The following is a 20,595-nucleotide window of genomic DNA, read 5'->3' on the forward strand; positions in this document are numbered from 1 at the left end:
CATTGTGGTTTCATTATGATAAATTGTACTGGGACTGATTCATTTCATATATGAATATCATGTTGTATAAAAGTTGCAGCAGACACTCAATGCTCATCATTATATTTAAGGTTATTTGACTTCGAGTCCACCAGGCTATGGACAGCCCAAACTGTGCAGCACAGAACCTAACAGACCACTACAGTATGTGTAAGATTACAATTAATATGTAGAATACACTTGGATCCCCACGAATTCTGCTATTTCTTCTATATCATTCAGATGACATATGTAGGGGAAAATTTTTATATGCCATTGGCTGAATGTCTAATCATAAATGCATGTATTTATCACTCTTTCAGACCTGATACCATGATGCCACCGCTATCAGTAAGCATCCACAGTCCTCTTGTATGTAAATACAAGATATAATATAGGATAGTACTTTTTTTTACATTAATTTTTCAGTGAAACATCAGTAAGTGAAAACAGGATGTTGTGTGAAATGGGAAGAGAAGCTGTCCTCTTCAGACGACCAAGCAACAGTCGCTCTTGATCTGAGATAACGTTTTTTTGTTGACAGAAAACAGATCTTGAGACGCACCGTGCTGAGAGCAAGTGTGTACAGTCAGAACAGAGTGAGACAAAACAAAATTCTCCAGGAGGAAGATTTGATTTCTTCTCAAAGAGAAGTACTGCTCAAGATGAGCGTACATGCTCAAACAGGTGCTAAAATAATATTTTCATCTTAATTTTGACTCATATTATCCGCACTCTGAAATTATTCTACTGTTTACGTTTACATTATTTTATGATACTGCAGGATTCAAGGAGAAGAGAATAACAAAGAAGTTGAGATGTTTATTGGCATATTTGATGGTATTTTCTAGAGTTTTTATAAGGATACATTTGAACTGTTTACATGTTATAGACCATAATCTGTTAATTACAGTGCTGATGTGCATCTCCTGTTGTAAAGCAGAGAAGCATATTTGTACATGTGATGGTTATATCACTCCGTTATATGCTGATGAAATGTCGATTCTTCTAAGTATTTAGGGAAAAAAATGAAGAAAACCTTTTTAATGGAAAGATTTGCTGCTTCAGCTGTTACTTATTGTGTCTTCTTAATGTTTCATCAGTTTGACAAATAATTTACAAATTTTACCAAAAATTGACAGTATGCTTTAATATTGCATTTAATGGACAACAGATGACACAGTGCAATATTGTACAACCCTGTTTTCTCCCTCAGTTGTTTTATATCAAAAGTATCAATAAATTATTGTAATGTGTTTCCAGTTTGAATGTGTTTGTAGCTTTAATTGTAAGGTAAATAAAATGGTTATTTGTAACACTTAAATTTGTGAATTTCCTTTATAAACAGGCAGTGAAGTTGGGTAGTGTTGCATGAAAGCAAGGAAACTTGGCACACTAAAGATTTCATTGACAAGTTTGTCCGTAGGATTTCCAATTTCCTGGTTGAACATTCTGTTAATGACTCCTATGGCTACTGTACTGTCCTCCTTTCTTTACTTTTTAACAGTTAAAAATTTAGGACTGAGCTAGGAAGTTACAGATTAATTGTTCCCAAAGTGTTTGAGCCGTATCCCATTCCTGGAAAGTTAGATGAACCTTAAAATCCTGGCCACGTGATTTGCTTCGTCACATACCTTAATTTTAGCGCGGAACTTGGAAGTGAACCGAAGGATGGTAAGATGTTCTAGATAATGTTAGCTGTGGTTGTCGAATAAATAATGCATCTTATCTCACATAACCTCTACTATTTAAATCGAGTAATTTCCACTGTGTAGTAAAACAGACATTTCAGAATTATTCGTTGGGTATTGACGCGGTTAGCTGACTTTTCTTAAGCTACTTGCTGATAAATGCTACCTAGCCACTAGCTTGGCTATTTGTTTTGTTTCTTTAGCAATTGCTAGCTAGCTGACGATTTCTGTCCAAACGTTCTTTTATACATTAGATCGTAATTTTGTCTTTATGACTGTATGACTGAGCATAGCGAAAATGTTGAAAGGAACTTTGCCGTGCTTCAAAAATAAAGCTTAAAAATTCTCAGTTCGGTTTGATATTAGCAAAATCTACAGTATATCTAGGAGAGTAACGGTAACGCTATCGTAGTTACATGACTAGAAAGCATAAGTATGATAGAAAACCGGGCATACAAACCTGTTTTCTTTGGCTCTAAATTACATCTGTAAGCCAGAACCTCATAGAGGGCACATATCTCCGCCTCTGAGGCTCAGAGGGCTGACAATTCGATAGTTCGGGAGTTCCTAATTTTAGCTCAAATATGCCCCTCTGTTATTTTACCTACAAGTTGCAGTTGAAAGACGGAACAACAGACATTTAATGGAGTCACTACAGTCAGACAACAATGACAACTCAGAAAGTCATCCACCCCCCCAAAAAAGTGACGGCAAATGTAAATTATCCAGTGAGTATAGTTTTGAAACGTCTTATAAACTGAACCATTCTTAAACAGTTGGTCGTGCCTGTGTTTGAATCTGTTTGACGTGGCATTTATTCTCTTTTATGTTTGCCTTGAGTCAGTTTTTGGAAAGTTTCCTGTAAATACTTAACTTTATATTGCATCTTTACTTACTTCGAAATTGCTTTTTGTATCCTCAGGGGACGTGGAGATGGACATTGAATATTTGTATGAAGTCGTGCCGCAGCTGTCGAGGGTTTTCAGAATCACCGACAAAATTGGCGAAGGTTTGCTGTCATACGGTTGTTTGAACTTAACTTGTCTATCAAAGATTTTTATTTTTTATTTTCAAAATTAAAAAAGAAAGTACACCAAGCTGGTTTGGGATTGAAATCTGCTGTGTAAATCTCCAGTCTCGCCACAGCTGAAGAGTTCAGTTTATGAATGAAACTAGACTAGCTTTTGGGATTCAAGTTCATATTTCCTCTGCCTGTTCACTAGGCACATTCAGCTCAGTGTACCTGGCTGAGGCCCAGATGACAAGTGGTGCCAGAGAGAAGTTTGCTTTGAAACACCTTATACCTACAAGCCATCCTGTGCGCATAGCCGCTGAACTCCAGTGCTTAACGGTTGCAGGGTAAGCTCTTAATCACGTGTCTTTTTTTATTTTTCATTGTTTCAAAATTCCTTAACAGTGGTGATTTTAAAAGCATTCTTACAATAGTTTTAATGTGAGCATTAAACAAAGCCCTTGGGATTTGGGTTCAGGTTATGAAACATCACTTTGATGTGATCCATGTTTGGGTGTCATTTTGACAGGGGTGTAGAAAATGTGATGGGAGTCACTTACTGCTTCAGGAAAGACCACCATGTGGTAATTGTCATGCCTTATGTGGAGCACCAGACCTTTGTGGTAAGTAACATCTCCTGATATCATAAATGTGAATCCGCTTTAATATTTTCCGCTACAAAACAAAGTGATATAACTTAATCCTCTGATCCCTACAGGATATTGTTGGCTCCCTGAGTTTTGAAGAACTGCGTCATTACATGTATAACTTACTCAAAGCCCTAAAACACATTCACAAGTTTGGAATAATCCACCGAGATATTAAGCCGACCAACTTTCTGTACAACCGCCAGGAGAAGAAGTAAGAACCAAATTTTCATAACCGTGATCCAATGGGGAACCTCACCGATGGCCTTAAATATCCTCAAATAGCACAGTAGTCATTGAATGGTGTACACACACAAAACAAAGTAACGCGTGTTACGTTCTTTTTGTTCTAGATATGCACTGGTGGATTTTGGCTTGGCTCAGGGAACTCCGGACACTCAGATAGATCTGCTGAAGGTTGTGAAGTCTAAGCCTCAGAGGGGTGGTGGATCAGCAGTTAAAACACAGGATTCACTGGGGAAACAGTCAGTTGTACCTTTACCACCAAACATCAGGCCCCCTGCACCTCACTCCTCAACAAAGGCACCAGCTAAAAGACCCAGCCCACCCACGCGCACTAAACCCACTAAGGTGTCTGCACTTCAGCTCTCTGGCACAGATGTCAAAAGCGCACACTTCACAATCGAAAGTGCTTTGAAATCTGTCAGTGCGAGAGAGGTTGTTTGTTTGCTCACAGCGGAACGTTTTTGGCTATTTTTAATCAGTGTGGTTGTAGGACAATATACTTGAAAGGGACTCATTCTAGCTCATTGTAGGTCAAAAGTACTTCAGTGTTATATGACTACAAGTATTTGTATCCCCCCCCCAGGAGCTGATGGGACTTTGTAAAGCACCTCGTTCTGTATTTGGGGAAAGAAATCTTAACAGTATAAACCCTCTTAAGAGCAAAAATGACAAAGCAGAGGTGAGTGTCTTTAATTTTCAACTTTTTTTATGTTCTCACTCCATGTATCCATATTCACAGCTTCTTAATGACACACAATTGGTGTAATCTCACCTATATTATAACATCATATCTGGATTACGTTCGGTATTGGCCGTGGACATTATATTAGGTTGAGATGAGAGTGGGTTTTTTCTCTCTTTCTTTGTATTGCCATGAGAAGCTCTTAAAGTCTACTGAGACGGTAGATTCCTCTACGCGCAAGTATGTGTCTTCGAAGCGTCGCCCTCCTCCAGCGAAAGCATCAGCAACCAGTCAGAAACCGAAACCCGCTGCCGTGGTCAGTCAGGGCCTCACCTGCAACTGCTACATGACTGATCGTATTTGTAACATCTGCCTCTCTAGGTAAGTGTACACACCGATTAATACAACTGTATTTCTTTGCCTATTCTGTAGGTTCCTCCCTGTAATGGTCTCCTCTTCTATTACAGGAAACAACAGGTGGCCCCAAGGGCTGGCACTCCAGGTTTCAGAGCCCCTGAGGTCTTGACCAAATGTCCTAACCAGGGAACAGGTATAGCACTTGACCAGACATCATGGCCCATTCTGTTTGATGTGATGTTCCAAATAGTTTGTCAGCCGTGTAACGGCCGTCAAATGAAATCTTTCCAAAGTAACTCTGCACAGCAGTTGGTCTTTGTCCTTCATTTTCCAATTTTAACTGGCAAGTGATCCATGCTGTTGTTTTGTACACACTAAAAGGTTGATATTGTTTTTTTGTTTGTTTTTTTTGTTTTCCTGTAGCCATTGACATGTGGTCAGCGGGTGTCATCCTGCTTTCACTCCTGAGTGGCAGGTATCCGTTTTTCAAAGCCAGTGACGACCTGATGGCTTTAACACAGATCATGACCATTCGAGGATCTGAGGAAACCATACAGGCTGCCAAGAAGTTTGGTAGGTTTCCATCACCCTATACTCCTCTACTCATTCAGTCAAATAATCCCATTGTCTAATCTGGAATGCAGCAGGGCGACAAGATCTTATCAAGAAAAGCCAACATTCTACATTTTTAACAATACACCTGACTCCTCCTCACACCACAGCGGTGGGAAAATGCTTTAGATGCTGCACTAGTTTGTGTTTGACTCTGGTGTTTGAATGCAGCTTAGTCTGTGGTGTGTTTGACTCTGGTGTTTGAATGCAGGCAAGTCTGTGGTGTGCAGTCGGGAGCTCCCGCGGCTGGACCTGAGGACGTTGTGCGAGACTCTGAGGGGTGTTCGGCCGTGCGGAGAGGATACGCTTCCTGCAGAGCTCCAGGCGTCCCGTAATCCAGCAGACATCCAGCAGGACCCTGCCAGCCCGCCCAGGAAACGACCCAGTCAGGGCTCCCCTGCCTCAGCTAAAGACTCCACACAGTCCGGGGCCTCCGGCTGGGACAGTGTGACTGATGAGGCTTATGATCTCTTAGACAGACTCTTAGACCTGAACCCAACAACCAGGATCACTGCAGCCGAGGCCCTTCTACACCCGCTCTTTAAAGACATGAGTGTTTAACGGCAGAGACTAAGTTTGATGTAGAATTCCTCATTTTAATTGTATAGAGTAAATATGAGTGCTATTCTTGTCCATTCTTGATGTTGTGTGAGAAGATACTGACATTTTTGTAAATTTGTTATAGTGTCTACTCTTCTCTTTTTAAAGGAATTTTTTAAGCAACATTTCTTGAATAAAGTAAATTTTTTAACATTTTTATTTGAATATTGAAACACGTTGCCTCAGCCTCATGTTTGGAAGACATAATCCATCTTTGAATTGCTGTACAAGTGTCTGACTTACATATTTGGGAAGAGTACAACATAAAAATTGAAGAATCTAAATTATTTCAAGTAATTGGATGAATATACAATTTCACAGTCAGTCTTTACCTAAGATCTCATTTATTATAAATCTTTAAAGAAGTCGGGAAAGATGGTTCTGTTGATTATTAAACAGTTTAGGGTCAGAATTACAAGTGTAAACCTTAGCTTGACTTGGATGCCATAGAGACAAAAGCAAGCTGGTAAATTCTAATTTATTTTTCATAGCTAACTAAACACTAGTTTTCATGAACAGTATTCTAGTATTCTCATTCATTTTGTATATTGTAACTTGGCTTCTCTGTTTTTAGCAGTTTATCAAAGATGGGTAAAAAAAATCAAATTCCCCACCACTTACATTTGTAAAAAGAAAAAAAACAAATGTTCATTAAAAGCATTATCAGATTCCATCTTTACAAGTGTAATTTAAACACAGGTGCTGTTCTATGCTCTATGAGGCAGTAACAAAGAAATACATTTTGGAAATGTTTTATAGACAGCCTTACACAGCTTAGAGAAGCAGTTCCCACAACAGTAACAATTTTTTTACAGGACAGGATGTGCCATGCCACCCGGGGTAGAGCCATCTAATGCTACAGATTGATGTAAAATCAGTTGCTGACTTTAATAGGATATTGAAGATCAGATATTGACCTTTTCACATTATTTCAGAAACAGTCACTGATGAGATTCTCACAGAGACATGTTGAATCTTCAGATGTGACCGTGGAGCTTAAACCAAAGTGGAGACACTACAGTGCTTTGTGTTAACACTGTAATGTCTAACCCTGTTTCTCTCATGCCTGGGGCCTTCATTTGGCCTCGGTGATCTCCTCGATTCGTGCCAGGACACTCTCCATCAGATCAAACGTGAACAACGCAGACTGCAGGACCTGCAGGTACAAAACCGGTCTTTACTAGACCACTCAAGGCATCCATAAAGCAACTGTTGCTCATTTTAACTCAGTTGCAAGATTTCACAACAGAATGAAAGTGCTTATGTGTTTTCAGTGATATGAACAAAGTGATTTATCTTGATTCAGACAAAACTAAACATATTTCATTTAAATAGTAACCGATGTCAAATACATTTGCCCAGGAATAAAAATGAACCCTAACTGAAATGCTAATTACCTGAATTTGCATCTCTGGAGTCATGCTGGGTAACTTTTCATCGCCCACTGTCACTGTGCAGACCGGTGTTTTAGATTCTAAGAAAGACATGAGAGAGAGAGAGCAAAGATTTTTTTTTAGGGTGGGGGAGCCTAAAGTCTGGGCTAATGACTTAATTATTTTGATGTTTTTTGTATTTTATATTTATTATTTTAACTATTTTACTGTGATTACATAGTATGTTAGAAAGTTAAATAACATAAAAGCACATAAAAAAATAATGGCAGAGACCTAAAATATGCTAAGGATTTCTTTGGTTACTATATCTCTTCCTGTGCGTGTTTTAAAAGTGAGCTTTGAAACAGCTGTGACATTTGACTACACTCGACAGGGCAAAGCCCCCGGCTTCCACATCATATGCAAAAAGGTAAAAATCAAACCTCCTGTACTGCTCTTCTTGCTATCTTTAGCGCTATTAAGCTCTGCTTCGTAATGCGCTTTGGACATGTTCAGGCCCGTCCGCAGTGGCTTCAGATAGTTATCTTCAATTTTATACAACTCGGTCCATATTCCAGTCTGAGGGAACCAGAGACAGACATCAGACATGAGCTTGACAAAAGGGAACCACGCTGTAAAGATTTAAATTTAGACTGTGTATTATCACTGAAAAAACCCCCTCAAAAAACAGAAAATGATCAACGTTTTATCTCTTTTTGTCTACAGTACACGAGGAAACGAACAGCGTGGCACGGTGAGATGTGACCGAGATGCTCTGTGGCTCTTACCTCATTCTTCCACTCTTTATCTCTGATCAACAGATAGCGCAGGAGGTTCAGTGACTCCATGATCCTTTTGAGACATAAGTGAGAAAGGTTGAGTTCAGCTGCGTTTATGAGATTAAAACTGCCTTTTCATTACTTCTGGAGCGAGCGAGTGACGTGTGGGGCATCTAACCTGTCTAAGTTGTGGAGCAGGTCTGTCTCAGCACCTTGAGGAAGGCACAGCACCAAACGTAGCAGAGGCAAGAGATGTGTCCCCAGGAACCATACATTCGCGTTCCCAGGCTAAACAGAACAGTGATATGCGTTCCTTTAATAAAAAGACGTTTCACTTCTGTTGTAAATTGTAATTGAATGGATGACGTAACCTATGCGATACCTTCAAGGCTGAGTCAATCTGGTTTTTTATATTCTTAATAATGTAGCCCTCTACTCCAGCATGATGGCTGGTTTTCAGCATACACCTAAAACAAGATAAAAGCATTGTCACAACACATTACATCAAATTCCATGCCACATTTATGGACATTTAATTTTATTTTGCCTTGACGTGCTCTGTGTTCTAATATTCTTGATAAGCACCGAGGTGAAATGGCAGCTCATGAAGAAAAGGCGATCTCCAGAACAGAGAATCTCACCTAAAGAATTTGTATTTGGCCTCTGTGTTAAATTTGTCTATGCTCAACTGGAACACTGACAGTCCTTTTGTTCTCTGTCAAAAGAAACAAACTTCAATTAGCAACACCCGAACAAAACATAACCACACTGCCTGATATCACATACACGTTAAAAATCTCACTTACTATTCGCTGGGCTGGACATAACGTCATGACTTTCACCAGGTGCTGAAATTAGAGAAAGGAAATGTAAAACACATCACGAAATGATGCGGGGAACACGAAAAAAAAGAAGGACTTATTAAAAAGTAATGTGACCAAATATAACACGACCACACTATGGTCACCTGTGGGACGGAGAAAAAAGTTTTCAGCTCCAGGAGGTCAACGGGCAGACTGCAGTCTTCCACTCTCACCAGGCTTTTCTCATACAACTCCTTATGAGGAGGAGAACAAGGAGCAAAGCAAACATTTGTGATACACACAGAAACAAGCACAAATGATTAGTGTAGTGTGGGTGTCGGTTCTATCAGGTCTTACCAGTCCCTTCTCCAGACGAGACTCTTCAGTTCTGTGAAGAAATGCACAACAGTCTTTTCAGTCAATTACAAAAAAATTCACAGTTTTTTTCCAATCCTCTTGGATTATATGACAGTCAATAAAGTGAACGTCTAGCATTGTAGCATTTTCAAGATCTAGTAAAGGAAAAAAAAGGGAATTTGTACCTGCTCAACAGAAACTCAATGTACTCCATGTTGCACTGAAGAACAAACTCGGGGCTGAGACAAAAGCAGAAATGTGACCTTTTTAAATCTCAGAAACAAATAACTGCCAAACCTGACATGTATCCTAAAAAGTACTAAACAGCATGAGTGGTTTTCTCTGAAGGTTTCCCCCCTTTTGGTATGACATAAAGATGACTTCATATATGCCTTATCATACTAGCATTTAATAGAAATCAATATTATTCATTACTGGTATGCACAACTGTGATCGCCATCATAGACTGTTCTGATTTAAGACATGATCTCATCAAGCAGAAACACCAAAGAAACATTCATACTGATGGAGCTGTCAGAGGTGCTTTTGCTAATATTATCATGTAGCATTATAGGAAGAACACCTTTATGTACCTGAGAACAGCTGGAAAAGTTTCCATGGAAACATGCTGCACAAAGAGGAGGTGTGCAAGGCAAGCCAAGGACTCTTTTGGGTACCTGACCTCCTCCTCTAGAAAGCCAGGGACTCCCCTCTTCCTGAGTAAAAAATGACTCAACAAGTCTGGAAGGGACTCCCCAATACTGGACAGAATGGACTGGAAGAAACATAAAAAAAAAAAAAACTCATGCGGACAGGACTATACATAACACTCCACTTTCTATACTCTTTGTTTACGCTTTAGCTTCAGAAATTTGTCGCTACTTACAGTGGTACTTATCTAAGTAATTTAAATAAATGTAATTATCAACCTATGCTAGATACACAGTGGGTACGGATTGTGGTAATACATTCTCAAGCTAAATATCTAAATACCTCACACATGTAGTTATTATGTAAATGCCAGGTAATACGGAATACTTAAATGACGAAGAAACTTGTCGTGTTTCTTACCAGGATCTCAGCGGCAAAGTTTCGAAGTGGAGACTTTTCTAATGTGTCCGGATCCTTTAGCTGCACCTCCAGAAGAGGTTCATGCAAACTCTTCATACAGCTACAGGTAAAGAATACCAGGCTGTTACGCACTCTACTAAAACACATAATCCCAAAAACTGACATAAAGAACGACTTGCATGACTTAATTCATAGCACGTAACTACTAACTTTACAACACCGTGCAGGTTTATCAGTTAAAAAAAAAAAAAAATGGAACGTACAATTTGAGTATTTCTGTCCTCAGCTCGTTTTCTTTGTTTTCTTGCAGGTTTTCTCTGGCCTCCTCCACAAAGGGTTTGACAAAGACGAGCAGGGCTGTGAGGCAGTGGCAAAGGCCAAACACGTCATCCACTTCCTGCTCCGCGGTGCCAGGCACCGGCAGCCTTGCCACCTGGTTGAGTAGAGTGGAGAGAGCCATGCCCACGGAGGAGGCCTTCTTCCTTCCCAGCTTCAGCAGCACTGAGCGGGATGCCACAAAGAATGAGGAACAGTGGGCAATGCACAAAGAACAATTTATTTTATTTAGTTACAAAGAGAATGCTACTCATAAAAATGGTGGGATTTAATGCCCTTTCTATGAAAAAAAAAAAGCAGAACACAGAGAGAAGATAGTTCACCAAATTTCTGCAGATGAATTGGTTGAAACAACGCATACTTGCGGAGCAACGTTAACGGTCTAAAAGATTAGGTCTAAGAGATCAGGCTTTGATATGAAGACAGGGGTTGGTGACGAGGACTCATGCGTGACCAAGTGATCCACCCTGACAGAAAGTGTCCCCTGTTTGCTGTTAGTATGAAAGTGATTCAAAGCCTTCCAGACTTGAGTACCTATCTGTAAGGGCTTGAGCAGTAAGGTAATTGTTTCGGCAATGACATCTGATTGGGCCTCTTCAATCTGCTCAAGTAAACCAACCAACAGCTCTTTCGGACTGCAGACCTGAAAAACAAAAACATAACGGTGTGCGCTGAGCATGGCTAGCTCTGTTCGGAGACTGCATGTTTGCTCACAGTCATCTGAGAATTGAAAAGACGAACCTCCAGAAGGTATGTGAGAATGGCACTGCAGTGTGGAAGATTCTTGTCCTCCTTCTTCAAGAGAACCTGCACCAGTGGGCCTAACAGGTTCCAGCCCATGCATCTCACAATGTTCTTTAGAGAAGAGAGGGAGAGGAAGAGAGAGAGAGAGAGAGAGAGAGAGAGAGAGAGATTGCTAAAATGTAAAAGTGCCAAGAGCGTCAACAGTTTTGACAACATGTGTAATGATTATTTTACCTTGTTCTTCTCATCTACGATGATGCTCAGAACTTGTGCACTATCTCCTTGTTCTATACACATTTGTCCAGCTGACTGGAAAAGACCATAATCCTCTGGCGAAAAGTTTTCTCCGTGGACTGCTTGCTAAGAGGGTGTGATATACAGATAGGAGACAACAGAGGATGAGAGTGTTAGAAGGAATACAAGACACTGAATGAGTTTCTACTGTATATTGCTGCCTGAGACAATTCTACTTACACATCTCTGCACGACCTCACTTAGCTGTTCTAAAGCCATATTCGTGCCCAACTTTGCCAAAGTCTTCTTTCCTAATGAGTACCTATAGGGATGAGGAAATTACTCTCATTGATTAACAAATATAAACTGTTAATCACATCACCTCTTATGACAATTTGACAACTTCATAAAGACAGACCAACATCTCCAACTGACCAGGGTGAGCGCAGAGGGATGGAAATGGAACAGGGTTATGTCCAGGGCATGACAGTTCTAGGGACCCTAAAAATAAAAGAAATTCACATTAATGTCGAAACTACGATACTCTTCTTGATCTCATCTTACTTCTTCCTCAGTAGTTCATTTTTATTTTTTGACAGGAGGGATGGCCCCTCACACTACTCTACAGTGTATACAGGGGGATGGCAGGTTAACAAGGGATATGCATTTTGGTGATTTTGCTAACAAGGGGGATGGCATCCCCCCTCATCCCCCTAAAAATCGCCTACTGCTTTCTCTCAGATGGACATACGTATCACTACATAAATGGAACTAGCCATAGCTGTTACTATCGCTTGATAATATTGAGGGAATGCAATCAACTAAACAATTATGTTAAAATAAAAGGCCGACAAGCCCGCCAAGTCTGCCCTCGATTGGTTTCTCTCTCTAAAAAAACACAGAACTAACAGTAACTACGAATGCAAGTCAGCATGTTGTCCTGCAACACTGATGGCTGCTACTCTGAATACGCAGCTAGCGACTTCTGATAGCATGACAAAAGCGTTTCAAATGATCTAAGCTGTTTGTGCGAACAGTTCCATAACAGTGATAATGTATTCAGTTTATGACTTTGCTGGACCATTACGACACCTTGCTTAATGAAAGACGACAGTAACTGGGATAACTTACCTAATAACTTGCTAGTTACCTCCCATCATCGCAGTCAAAACCTCGTGTGTTTCGGAAGTGCTTGACTACAAATGTCACTTCTGGCTTGCCGTACATCTCTAACGTAAACGGAATAATTCGGCTATACGTGATACACGGGTAGAGGCATGGAAGCTGATGGAAGAAAGGTTCAGGTTCGGTCCGGTTCAAAATCCAAGAGAAAAGGTAAACACGCTGTTTGCTGAAGTTATTTGGGTATCTGTCCTTAAAAAACAGTCTCTGAATGCTGCACCCTCGTACAGAAATAGTCAAGATTAAACTTACTCAAGTCAGAGAAGCGTGACCGAAACTGTCTTAGTAGCACCCACTCAACTTTTAAGTTCTTATATGTACCTGTATATTAATAGATGGCATGACACCTGCGTCTTATAGAAATCCTAATAGTGCAACAACAAAGGTTCGCGTAAACTGTTAATTTCTGTCACCAAAATAAACCATGATTGCCTTATTTACAATCTGAATCACTGACAGATGGGAAAACACCGGCTAGGTCTGCCGCCGAGGAAGCTAAACGGTATGTATCTACTATATGTGCGGATGCACTTTCATCGTTCTGAAGCTTGAACTTTTGCTCAGTGCTATTTAAAATTTGGATGAAGTAAAGAGAATAATATCTTTTCCTCACGCAGTTATACTGATGTTTGTGTTTTTATCCGTTACGTCGGTCTTTCTCAAATAGAGGATCTGTTTTCAGCGATTTGCATTTATTAGATGAACGTTTAACGTCAGACTTCATTTATCCTTACAGCAGGGAGGCTTTGAAGGAGACGCTGAGGGAGAAACTGGAACTAGAGCGCAGGGCTCTACAAGTTGTGGAGCGTCTCCTAGAAGACAGTGTGACTGAGGACTTCCTGATTGATTGTGTGAGTCTGATTTGTTTGTCAGTCTGTGAGATTTTCTTAGAGTACCACTGTTCGCCCTTCAGTTCAAACCACCAAACAGCTACAGAGACTTATGGAGTGATGGTGATCTTGCTATTGGTCATTATGCCCTAATTATGAGAAAGCACGTTATGTCTGTAAAACCAGTTGCTTTTAATGTGTTTTTAATTTTTTGGAACTAAAATCCCTAAGTCAGTTCGAACAGAGAATAAATATGGTGCTTTTTGTTTCAGGCTCAAATGATCACTCCAGCCAACTACAAAGACACAGTGGAGGAGCGCTCTATTGTTAAACTGTGTGGTTATCCCGTCTGCGCAAACAGACTTTGCAATGTAAGTACTCTTTCAAGAGAGAGAAGAAAAAATAGAGAAAAGTTCAACCAAAGGAAATGATAGGCCTTCTTTTTTGCTTTAAATAGTGCTTTTTTTAAAAATACTTTAGGGATCACCATGAATCTGTAGCAGTCTTTTTCGTTATTGAAAATGGATTTAATTCGTCTTATTGTATGTTCATTTAAATATTTTATATACTTGTGTTTTTAGGTTCCCAGTCAACAATTCAAAATTTCTACCAAGACAAATAAAGTTTATGACATCACTGAGCGTAAGGTAGGAGCCACAGCATAACTGCCTCTTTTTGTTTAAGATTTAGCGAGATTTTCTTTTTCCTTTGTCAACTAATGGTTTGTTTTTTTTCCCCCAGTGCTTTTGCAGTAATTTCTGCTATAAGGCCTCAAAGTATTTTGAGGTTCAGATACCTAAGACTCCTCTATGGTTAAGGAAGGAGGAGAGGTAATATGTTTCCTATTTCCTGTCTCCTTTTACGATATTTGGCTAATCAGAAATCTCTCAAAATCTATAAAATAGTATTTAGAGTTTGTTCTTGGTTTCAATTTCAGACCGCCAGATATTAAGTTGATGAAAGAAGGAGATGGGTATGTATAGATTTCTTTTCTTACATTTTTTTTTTTTATTTGACTGTGAAATTGATCTGGGCTCTAATAGCTTTATTTCTCTGTCCACCCTGAATATTTAGAGGAAGTTCAGGCTTGGAGATTAAGTTGGCTGATCAACCTGTCACAGAAGCAGACGTTGAGAACCCAGCCCCAGAACGTCATTCCCGCTCACCCAACACAAGTCAAAGTGACAGTAGTGACAATGAACAAGATTTTGTCTCTAGCGTGGTGTCTAAGCAACGGCCACGCTCCAAAGTACACTGGGGTAAGCTGCCCAAACATGATGGAGGGAGCGTCGACGAGAGCGGAGGTAGAGAAAAAAACAGAACCAGTCCTCCACATAGAGCAGAGACCCAGTGCCGCGGTGATGTTGATGGATCCTCGGAGAAAACTTCTGCAAAAGACGAGATTAGTAACAGGCCGTCCCTGCCGGAGAAAGACGTACCTGCGGAGCACGCCGTGGAGGAGACTGTTGAACTTTTGACCCAGTGTAAACTTGCAGAAAGTCACACCGTGACCCTGCCGCCTGAGGAGACCTCAGCTCAAACACAGCAGAATGACAGCAGTAATAGTTCTGAACCCGTTCAATCTAACTCCACCAATAACCTAAACATCACCCAGGTTGGGATGAGTAAAAAGGGGGCTGCTGGACTCAAAGCACTTTTGAAGGGCCGTGACGTAGGAAAGAATGAGCTCCCAGTGATAAAGCTCAACATCCTAGCGACTCTTAAGTCCACTCTGATGGAGTGGAGGACTGAGGAGACCTTTCAGTACCTCTATGGGCCTGACTACAACCAGTGGACCAAAACTGGAGAACAGAGAGAGGAGGAGAGTGAGGAGGAGCCGTTGGATGAAGATGACCTGGAGGTGGAGGATGGTGATGATGTGGTAGATATGTCTACACAAGGAGAAGGAAGCCAGAACAGACCTTCTGCTCATGTTCCAGACTTTGAGACCCTGAGGAAAGAGACTGAACTGTTGGACCTGAAGGTGAAGGAGTTCTACAGAGGGGTGTGTGTCCTGCCTGAGGAGGTTCTGGAGGAGTCTGTGACAGAGAACAGAGAGAGTGAGGTGAGTATTATATAAAGCAGTGCACTGTGTACATGAATGGGCGTTGGTGTCATTGAACTCTGAACATAGTTTTCAAAGACCTTTTGCAGATTGCTCTTGACAAAATGTTTAGTACAGAATAAACATAACCTAATACAGGTCATAATAACATAACCAGTACAGATGATTGTAGCAAAATAATAACCTCTTCTTTCAAGTGAGCTTCTGTACATCTGTGGCTTTATTAGTATTTTTAATGCATCCACACTGAACTGTGATTGCCTGAGATGTTGATGTCACTGGGAAGTGGTGTTCCTCATTACAGTGAAGATTTAAGGTGGCCCTGATTCGAGGTTCAGTTTCAGACTTGTAAATTATTATTTAAAAATAAAACCTGTCTTTACATTCAACTATGATTAAACATTTTGGCCCACTTGGTTTGACTGAATGACTTGGCTCTGGTATATCGGTCAAAACTTTTAGTTCTCCCTTCCGCCTGTTGAGGGCGCCAATCTCAAGCATTAATGGTCAAGTTACTAGTTTGCGTGTCAACTTTAACACTCATGCATTTTTCAGTGCTCTGGCCAGGATCCTGTGCTTCCCTTAGTGGACTCCCATGCACAGAACCTTATTCAGAAACGTATTGTTGTGGAGAAGCTCAGCAGAAGGTCAGTGCTCAGAAGGTTCTAGAAATGTGTCTCTGACCAAATGTGAACTTGTTTTAACCTTCATTTAGATTGTGTAGGTGAAATAAAACATCAAAGGCCAGTAACTAGACGGCTCATCACACAGAAAAATAGAAACTGCTCATTGTCCAGATCTAATTAACATTGCTGATGTGCAGATGCAATCTCTTTGTTTGCCCCTAAAAAACTGGGATTGTAGAAGGAGTAAAGGACTCCCCTGCACTCACTCAAAGTCATTTCTGTTATCCTGACTTGTAATTGTTGTGTTTGTGCTCAAGCCTTAGAGACATCGTGGGTCCACTGTGTTTAACCATGGGAGATATCATGAATGACATCAACAGTTTGGTCAGGACGTTCAGGTGAGTTATCTGTCCCTCAGCAAACACAAATATGTATGGGGCCTGTTTTTAGTAGTTACACTGTGTACTGTCACATCTTTTTTGGGTTTTTTTTTTTTTTTTCGTTTGCTTCCCTCAAGGAGACCTTAATATCTGACACTTAGTCATGAATGACGTTAAATTCAACTAGTTAGAGCAGGTGATCAAAACGTTCATTTATGAACCATGTATACCCTTACTGTCATGGTGAGAGAGAGAGAGAGAGAGACAGAGAGAGGAAGAAAGAAAACTTTTAATGTACGTTCATTGAGTTGTCATTGGCTGAGAAGTTGGTGTCAACAGGAAGAAGTGTGTCTCAGAATGGTAATGATTTAAGATGGCTCTGAATGGGCACTTCACCCTCTTATTGAACCTGTTTCCAGGAATTCTACCGCTCCTGTTGAAAGTCACTAAATCTGAGCTTTGTTCACAAAGACTTAACACTGATTAAACTCGTAGCCCGTGTAGTAAGAGTTTCAAGGTGCCGTAATCTCCACTAGCCACGTGGAGTGTTAGACTCATTCAGCCCTGACCTTGTGATCGAGTGGACATTTTGTTGGCTTGCACATATTAGTGCATTTGTAACTGCTTATGTAATATATATGTGGCAGTGATATTATGACATCTCTAAAATGTGTGAAAACTGTCTTTATGCAGGTTCACAAACACCAACATCATTCACAAAAACCCTGAGTGGACCTTGATTGCCATTGTACTGCTTTCTGTGTAAGTTTCTCTCTTACATCTCTCTTACATCGTCAGACTACAGCTTAGATAAGATCAAATAACTCTTTATTTGGTTCAGTTAATGCGGTTCACATTCATCTGTCTAAAAACAACCTTGTTCCTACAGCTTGTATGGTGAAAACAATTTGTTTGAATGTATCTGTAAAGTTATTTTTTTTTACCAATGGAGGAAACGAAATCTCTTTGTAAATCTTTACATAAATTCCCATTAGTAAATCTGCAGAGAGCCCTTTGTATCAGTTTGTTCTTTGATGGGAAGGAGCCATATGTGTTGGCACTTACAATGAAAGCTGAGAGCTAAATACAACTATGTTTCCAACCTATGCCTCTGTGAGGCTAAGAGGAGTGAAAATATTGGACTCTAGATAATGTGTTTATGATCTGAGGCGAGCTGCTGATTGGCTGGTTGTGACAGCCTGATCTCCTGCTATACGCTACTGAAAGTATGTGACTGAGAGTTCAGCAGCTGGAGTGCCGGGGCTGTCAGTCTTAAGGACGCTGGATTGAGGAAATCATAGAGCATTGTTTTCCCTACAGGAACTCCCACTAAGTAACTCCCCATAAGAAAATACTGATTTATTGCAGCATATGTGTGTTTGAGTGGAGCAGATAGAAATTCTCATGAACTCAAAATGGAAAAAAAAAAAAAACCTAATCAAGTTCAGGAATCGTTTGTATTTATTTTTATTTGTTGTTGATGGTGGGATAGGCTTAATCACAACTTCAACAAATTCACCTGTGAATTTTTATGTGAAATGAACAGATGCTACAAACAAGCACATAAACACCTTTAACCCACTGCCTAAGCATTTTTGCTTTACATTAATCTAGACATAGATTCAGGTCGTAATGTTCGAACACCATCTCCATGCATGTGTAAATCTGTATCTTCGAGTGTTATAGATGGTGCACAGTGTGTTGGCATGTAGTCACGTTATTAAATAAAAAAGCTCATTGATTAGGTTGGCGTGTATATCTGGGAGCGCTGGCATGTTTATGTATTTGGCAGAGGCAGACCTGGCTCTGTGTTTGCCCTGTGCCAGATGGCGTGTGCGACTTCCTCAGGTTTATGAAGGCATCGGGGAGCGCAGCGGGGGCTTCTCCACACACAGTTCCGTGCTGCTCCCGTCTGTGTCAACACAGCACAACCTCCTCCCTTATCTTGCCACCTGATTACAGTGGATCCGTGATGTACGCGAGCCCATGGGAAAAATTCCACCTGAGGAACTAACCAACCCCCCCCCCCCTCTTCTCCCTCCTCCCCAAAACCTCACCCCTTCAAAGTATAGCTTGAAAAACCTAGCTCAGATTTATCATTGACAGGGAGAATGCTGTTCAAACTACTGCACAGACTAGTGCGTGGAACAAGTGTTTGTCTTGGTTCGTTCATAGTACTTTTTTTTTTTTTTTTTTTTTTTTTTTGGTGAGGTGTTTTTTGTTGTCATTTCTGGAAAGTCCAGCCTAGTCTTTAACATGGCTAGCGTAAAATGTGCTTGTTCATATGTGTTAAATCCACGTGGCAGCCTGGGCTGACTGCACTTGGTCTCTCAGTTTCCTGTTGCTTTATGTCCTCTTCAGCATTTTGCTCCTTTGATTGTTTCCAAGGGTTAAGGTTATCTGTTGGCCTGAGAGAGAAAAAAACAAACAAACAAACCCTTGGAGGTCAAGAGGTTGGCTAATGAAACTGATGTTTCGTAGACTCGCTGTTTTTCTGAGATACTACTTAAAAGATCTATTTTTTTAATCATGGTGATAATATCTCAGAAAAACTTTCTCATGATTTCATTTATGGACTGTGGATTTTACACACGTCAAAGGATTACATTTTTTTTTTTTTTTTGTGAAATTTTGTAGTTGGCGATAACCTTGAAAAAAGCAGTAGACCTTTGTCAGAAAGTAATATGAACATTTTCCTCGGCGACATGCAATGTTACAGCTCCTCATGTTTTGTTTACTATAGCAACAGGTTGTCAGTAAGAGTTGTCAATCTAGCGGCTGTTCCTAGTTTTTGGAAACACAGAACATTTTAATTTCCCTTCATAAATAATTCCTCGGTGGACCTGACTCTACGTTATGCTAGACCTGTAGTTTACTGTGGTCTTTTGTTCAAACTTACTGAATAATGCATAAAGCTCCTGTAACAGTAGAACATGTTGAATCTGAGCTGCTCCAATACACTTTATCTCTGAGCGAAAACAAACATGATGGAGTAAAGTCACTGTCTCACTGCTTTACCATACCACCGTGCTATTAGTATTGAGTCAGGATTGTTCGCACTCTTTTGTATGCTACAGCTTTCTGCTCCCTTTGATTGATGGCTTTTTGTTCATTTGCTTGTGGTGTTTTGCTTGCTTGATGCTGTTGAGCTAACGTGACAAAAATTATTTGTAACTACACTGGTGTGTATACGTGTGCGTTTTTTGAAAGAGAGAGAAAGATTGAAGGAGTTTCTGTCAACACGTTATCGTGGCTTGTTAACTGGCTTGCACAGTGAATCTCAAAACAGAGGAACTTTTGAACCATTTTGGTTCTCATTCATCCTGCTGAGTCACTGACACACTGGTGGTTTGGGTGTTGCTGTGTCTGGATTTCTTTGACAGTACAAGTCTTTCCTCTATTGGTCAGGTTGATGGAGGTGTCCTCGGTCTTGAGGGAGAGTCTAGAAAGGCCGTCCTCAGTGGAGTACATTTCTTCTCTGATGAAGGAGCTGAGACTGCAAGACCAAGACCTTCAAAGCCTGGTTTTGCTCTTCAAGCCTCATGTCCAGTAAAAAAACAAAACAACCTCTTCAACAACACTACAGAGACAGTATTTCACACTCTCAAAAAGGCTATTCACTAAGTCAGTGACGAGTCTAATCGTAAAACCTTTTTGACAATGTCTGTACTTGGTTTGATTTTTTTTTTTTTTTAAATAAAAGTCCATTTATATTCTCTGTTTTTCTGGAGTTTAAAATGTACTGTGTTATAAACTGTAAAACACTGTTCTGTCAACATTTCAAAAAGCTGTCTTCCCCCAGAATAATACACTGATTGAATTCTCCTTCAAAAGATACTTCATGAAAGTTCTTTATTTAACATTTTAGGATGTATTTTACATGTCAAAGTGATTTGGAGTAAACTGTGTGTTTGCTTTTCATTAGATCCATCTTCCATTTTCAACAACAG

At 40.2% G+C, this 20,595-nt stretch overlaps 3 protein-coding genes across 3 annotated transcripts; 2 read left to right on the forward strand and 1 right to left on the reverse strand.

Annotated features, from left to right (window-relative positions):
• The first annotated feature begins 137 nt into the window (after positions 1–137).
• cdc7 (cell division cycle 7 homolog (S. cerevisiae)) lies at positions 138–5,826 on the forward strand. The gene is made up of 11 exons (XM_030774737.1): positions 138–189; positions 2,632–2,718; positions 2,933–3,068; positions 3,251–3,344; positions 3,440–3,582; positions 3,722–3,959; positions 4,198–4,293; positions 4,493–4,677; positions 4,764–4,846; positions 5,077–5,226; positions 5,477–5,826. The coding sequence occupies exons 1-11, from the start codon at positions 138–140 to the stop codon at positions 5,824–5,826; spliced, it is 1,614 nt and encodes a 537-aa protein (XP_030630597.1).
• A 529-nt stretch (positions 5,827–6,355) lies between these two features.
• On the reverse strand, positions 6,356–11,886 carry glmna (glomulin, FKBP associated protein a). Its single transcript, XM_030774338.1, has 18 exons — positions 11,803–11,886; positions 11,563–11,688; positions 11,326–11,439; positions 11,119–11,227; positions 10,512–10,749; positions 10,249–10,348; positions 9,771–9,952; positions 9,363–9,416; positions 9,178–9,208; positions 8,985–9,074; positions 8,824–8,865; positions 8,659–8,732; positions 8,400–8,484; positions 8,196–8,305; positions 8,027–8,090; positions 7,682–7,817; positions 7,263–7,339; positions 6,356–7,021 (listed from the first exon to the last, which is right to left on the reverse strand). Exons 1-18 carry the CDS (start codon positions 11,839–11,841, stop codon positions 6,941–6,943), a joined length of 1,752 nt encoding a protein of 583 aa, XP_030630198.1. The 5' UTR covers positions 11,842–11,886; the 3' UTR covers positions 6,356–6,940.
• A 953-nt stretch (positions 11,887–12,839) lies between these two features.
• Positions 12,840–20,212, forward strand: rpap2 (RNA polymerase II associated protein 2). Its single transcript, XM_030775747.1, has 12 exons — positions 12,840–12,897; positions 13,204–13,246; positions 13,481–13,595; positions 13,847–13,945; positions 14,156–14,221; positions 14,316–14,404; positions 14,512–14,547; positions 14,649–15,639; positions 16,207–16,286; positions 16,583–16,663; positions 17,339–17,407; positions 20,054–20,212. The coding sequence occupies exons 1-12, from the start codon at positions 12,840–12,842 to the stop codon at positions 20,196–20,198; spliced, it is 1,872 nt and encodes a 623-aa protein (XP_030631607.1). The 3' UTR covers positions 20,199–20,212.
• The last annotated feature ends 383 nt before the right edge of the window (positions 20,213–20,595 follow it).

The sequence above is a fragment of the Chanos chanos genome, chromosome 5 (assembly GCF_902362185.1).
Source record: "Chanos chanos chromosome 5, fChaCha1.1, whole genome shotgun sequence".
In the NCBI taxonomy this organism is placed as follows: domain Eukaryota; kingdom Metazoa; phylum Chordata; class Actinopteri; order Gonorynchiformes; family Chanidae; genus Chanos; species Chanos chanos.